Source organism: Myotis brandtii, unplaced genomic scaffold, assembly GCF_000412655.1.
Source record: "Myotis brandtii unplaced genomic scaffold, ASM41265v1 scaffold421, whole genome shotgun sequence".
NCBI classification, from domain to species: Eukaryota; Metazoa; Chordata; class Mammalia; order Chiroptera; family Vespertilionidae; genus Myotis; species Myotis brandtii.
The window spans coordinates 1,008,678-1,013,433 of record NW_005366140.1 but is presented as its reverse complement, the minus strand read 5'-3'; the positions used below and the strand labels follow the sequence as shown (position 1 = coordinate 1,013,433).

General features: G+C 56.1%; 1 protein-coding gene across 1 annotated transcript in view; it reads right to left on the bottom strand.

Annotated features, from left to right (window-relative positions):
• Positions 1-2,868: 2,868 nt before the first annotated feature.
• Positions 2,869-4,756, bottom strand: part of LPAR2 (lysophosphatidic acid receptor 2) — a 2,570-nt gene continuing 682 nt past the window's right edge. The window contains exons 2-3 of the mRNA XM_014545794.1: positions 4,424-4,754; positions 2,869-3,717 (exon numbers count right to left, since the gene is read on the bottom strand). Of these exons, the coding sequence (XP_014401280.1) occupies positions 3,404-3,717; positions 4,424-4,754 (645 nt within the window). The 3' untranslated portion in view covers positions 2,869-3,403. The remainder of the gene's footprint in view (positions 3,718-4,423; positions 4,755-4,756) is intronic.

Here is a 4,756-nt window from a genome sequence, read left to right as displayed (position 1 = left end):
CCCCAAGCCCCAGAGAGCGATGCCGGCTCCGCCGCTTCAGTGGCCCTCACCCCACATCTCCGCTGCCTGCCCTCCTCAGAGGCCTTCATATCTGAGCCTCTTGTTCCTCAGGGTCCCACACAGCTCAGAGCAGCCCACCGTCCCCCGGCCACCCCTTCCTGCTCAGAATTTCCCTGTAGAAGTGAGTTCTGTTCACCTTTCAAGGTCTGCCTTGAGCGTGACCACTCTCTTGTTTATTCATCCTCTTGCTCTGCAGCATTCCAGGTCCAGAAAACGCTGCCACACGGTTAACGAATGGATACTTCCAGGAGACCAACCTGCCGTGCACCCCGAGACAGCAGCTCCTCGTGCGAGAGAAGAGGAACAGACTGGACAAGAGTTACTTACGCAACTTCGTGGCGGGCCTGGAGCCTGCTCGCTCTGAGGGCTCCCCAGATGCAGGCTCAGCCTGGCTGCCAGCCCTCCGGGGCAGGGTTCCCACTGCTGCGGGAGAGGAGATGCAGTAACCACCTGGCGCGATTGGATTAGGGGACCCCCCCCCCCCCCCCCCCCCCCCCCGCGTGAGACAGCAGGGAATGGAAATGAGTGATGTGGGCCAGTGTAAGAACAGCCTCAAAAGCTTCCTGATGAGAGCTGACACTTGGCCCCAATAACAGGAAGTACTCGGCTGTGGGCGCCATGGAGAGCGAAAGCCCTGCAGAGGAAGGTCAGCTGCTAGCACAGTTCTTGCACAGGAGGCCTGAAAATAGTGGGCAACTTTGGTGTCCGTTAGAGAATGGGGTGAGGGGATGGGTGTTTGAAAGCTTCAAAGACCAGCAGAGCCCTAACCGGTTTGGCTCAGTGGATAGAGCATCAGCCTGCGGACTGAAGGGTCCCAGGTTCGATTCCGGTCAAGGGCATGTACCTTGGTTGCGGGCACATCCCCAATAGGGGGTGTACAGGAGGCAGCTGATCGATGTTTCTCACCCATTGATGTTTCCAACTCTCTATTCCTCTCCCTTCGTCTCTGTAGAAAATCAATAAAATATATAAAAAACAAAAAACCCCCAGCAGAGACAAAAACTTGAAGTCACCCGGTAGAGAATAGAGACCTGCAAGAGAGGGAAAACCGGTGGGACGAAACCCCAAAGGAGAGTCCAGGACTGTGAGTTAGAACCTGGAGGATGCTCAGCCGGTGAAGCACAGAGCTGTCGTTTGGAGGTCCTAGGAATTGGTCGGCTGCCTCGGCCCCCAAAATGACACGTCCACCCAACAAGCCCAGAGCTCCGTGGAGGCAAAGACGGCACCTTTCATGGGCAGGTGCCCAGGCACCTGGTGGAAGCTGCCATCCTGGGTCATCACCTCTGGAGTTGCAGGCCCCAGGCCCCAGGAGCCATGCTGCCCACTTTGGACCCTGGAGAAGTACCCAGCACCCCAGTTCATTCCTGCCTCCTCACAAAGCTGCCTTAGGGCTGGGAGTTTCCCCAAAGGGAAGCCCAGCCCCATGTCATGTAGAAGGACCTAGGTCAGTGGTTCTCAACCTTCTGGCCCTTTAAATACAGTTCCTCATGTTGTGACCCAACCATAAAATTATTTTCGTTGCTACTTCATAACTGTAATGTTGCTACTGTTATGAATCGTAATGTAAATATCTGATATGCAGGATGGTCTTAGGCGACCCCTGTGAAAGGGTCGTTCGACCGCCAAAGGGGTCGCAACCCACAGGTTGAGAACCGCTGACCTAGATGTTTTTGGTTCCTTGGCAATGCATACGTTAGTAGCTTAAGAACTGGGCCTCAGCCCTAGCCGGCTTGGCTCAGTGGATAGAGCGTCGGCCTGTGGACTGAAGGGCCCCAGGTTCGATTCCAGCCAAGGGCACATGCCTGGGTTGCGGGCTTGACGCCCAGTGGGGGGCATGCAGGAGGCAGCTGATCAATGATTCTCTCTCATCATGGATATTTCTCTCCTTCTCCCTTCCTCTCTGAAATCAATAAATATATATTAAAAAAAAAAAAAAGAACTGGGCCTCTGATGGGAGGCCTGCTTTCAGAATCGGCTGTTATTCTGTGTGTGAACCTGAAGCAGGGACATAACCCCAGCTCCTCCTTAGGTGGAAGCAGAGCATCCAGATCCTGGTCTACACTATGCCTAGCAGGTGCTTCTATGAACATCTGAGACGGGGCTCCTCATCAGGAGTCTGGTGTGTCTGAAGCCTTTGGGGGGCTGTGGGGTGAGGTGGGAAAAGCCAGGCTGAGCTTGTGACCAATTTCACACTTTGTGGGAACCAGAAGCTCCTTCCCCAGGGGCCTCTCTAGTCCCCGCATGCATCTCTGTGTCCTTTCAAAGCTGTGGAACCATGGGCCAGATCTCAACCTCTCAAAGCCACTGTCCTCACCTGAAAATAAGCGTAATACCTGCAGGTGATGGTTAAATAATGCACCGGAAGTGCTTATCAGTGTGCCAGACATCAGGGGAGCTTGAGAAATGGCAACACTCAAATCTTGCACCCTGTTCCTTGGATCCCACTACCCTGCCTGTGGGTGTGCAGTGTGCAATGGGATGGACACGCATGACTGTTAACCTGGGCTGGGACAAAAGGGCAGGCGGGAAAGAGAGGACTCACAGGGTCCATGAACTACTCAGCTCCAGAGGACGAAGACAGGCAGTTGGCAAGGTGGAGGCAAGGGAAGAAGTGGAGAAGACAGACAAGAGGGAACAGATCTACGTCTCCAAGAGAGATGGAGTAACAGCCAGCCAGAGACTGAAGGGGAACGAGAACAGGGCTGCGGAGATGCCATGTGGAAGGAGGCCTGCCAGGCTACCGCGGAGATGGACAGTTCTGGGACACAGTGACAGACTGAGCTGATGACAGAAAGTGCTTTGGAGACCTCAGAGGAAAAATAAAAGTTTACTCCTTAATATGTCCTCCTTGTGGGTACCCTCAAGTCTAATGGGGACGGGCAAGCCCGGAGGCTTCACGGGGCCACAAACTCCGTGCCCCTGAAGAATCAGCCTCAGGCACAGGGTGCACCCATGATCCGTCCTTGTGACTTTGGGCATCGTGGCCTGAGAGTCCTCATCTCTCCGACCTTTAACACACACCACCACGGATAAGGAAGCAGTCCACAGGGTTTACCAGGGATGTGCAGCAAAACAGGAACATGTCTGTTAAAAACCCCCAAACCTGAGATGATTGAAGAGCCAGTTCCGGTACCCCATCTGACACTGTCCCGGGCACCTGGAGATGACCACGTACCCCCAGGCCCTGGAGCAGGCAGAGTAGTGTGTGTCTGCGGAGGTCTGGCATCCAGACCGAGGGTCTGCCTTTAATTCTGTCCTTCAAATTGGGCTGAACCGGGCACGTCCACAAGTGGTCAGGGGTGCGAGCGGGCACGTGCTGCCTCCCGCTGAAGTCCAAGGTTGGCTAAAGGGTGGAATCCATCAGGGGGTGGCCATTCTCAGGAAGCATGATGCGCGTGCTGGCGCCTGCTCGGGTGGAGGATGTGTAGTGGGCAGACTCCTGGGTGGACCGGCGGAGGCACTGACAGCAGAGGAGGCGGCGGAAGGTGCGGCGCATCTCAGCATCGCGGCAGGAGTACACCACAGCGTTGACCAGGGAGTTGGCCTCGGCCAAGAGTAGGAAATACTTCTCCACAGCCAGGACGTTGCAGGACTTGCAGTCCAGACCGTCCAGGAGCAGCACCACCTGGCCCGGCGTCCAACAAACCACGAACGCCCCTGCGGGATGGAGCCCAAGGTGACCCACAGCTCCAAGCTCAGGCCTGGAGGGGTGTCCAGAGCTTGGACAACAGCTGTGGTTTGCAGTGCAAGGGAGGCTTGTCTTGCCGGCTTGGCAGGGTGACGGGGCAGAATTGCTAAGAAGGGTCTCTTTACTCTGACTTATCTGTCAGAAGGGACACCTTTCTGAATTGGTGCACTGTGGCCAGAGCCCTGGGCATTTCTACATGGAGATCTGTTCTGTGGGGAAAAGACATCACTGTGGGACAGGCCAGTTACTCTGTGGGGGGAAGGAGACCATTGGAAGAGTCACTCCTTGTTCTTGTGTGTTTGTGTGTGTGTGTGTGTGGGGGGTGGGGGCGGGTATATCCTAATGGGAAGGCCTCTTGCTGCCTCCGCCACCCAGACCATCCTACATTGCAACAGCCAGTGACCATGTTACTCCCTTAAGGAATTCAGAACAAAATCTGACTCCTATCTCTGCCCTCCGAGGCTGTGCTGACCTGCTCTCCTCTCTGGAATTGCTGCCTGGTTCTGCCTGGGGCTCTCTGTCCTTCTGCCAGGAACTCTTTTCCCTTCTCTAGCAATTAGATCTCTGCTCAGATATCACCTCCTTGGAGAACATTCCCCACCCAAATCATCTCCTCCCATCACACTCCTCCATCAGGTCTTGGAGGAGTTGGGGGGAAAGTGGGGTCCCACTCACCCAGGATGATGACAACAGTCTTGACCAGGCTGAGCGTGGTCTCGCGGTAACGGGGGTGGCAGCTGACATGCTCCGCCATGCGCTGCACCCGCCGACGAACGTAGAAGAATATGCGGGTGTAGACAGCCACCATGAGCAGGAAGACGAGCAGGCTGGACAGGGCCCAGACCGCCAGGTAGGAGCGGCTGAGCAGGGGGGCCATGCGTGAGCATCTGTCCAGGGCACAGAGGCAGTGCCAGGAGTGGGCGGGCAGCAGCCCCAGGCCCAGCGCAGCCACCCACACTCCCACAATGAGCATGACGACGCGGCCACGCGGCAGGCGGCTGTGCAGGG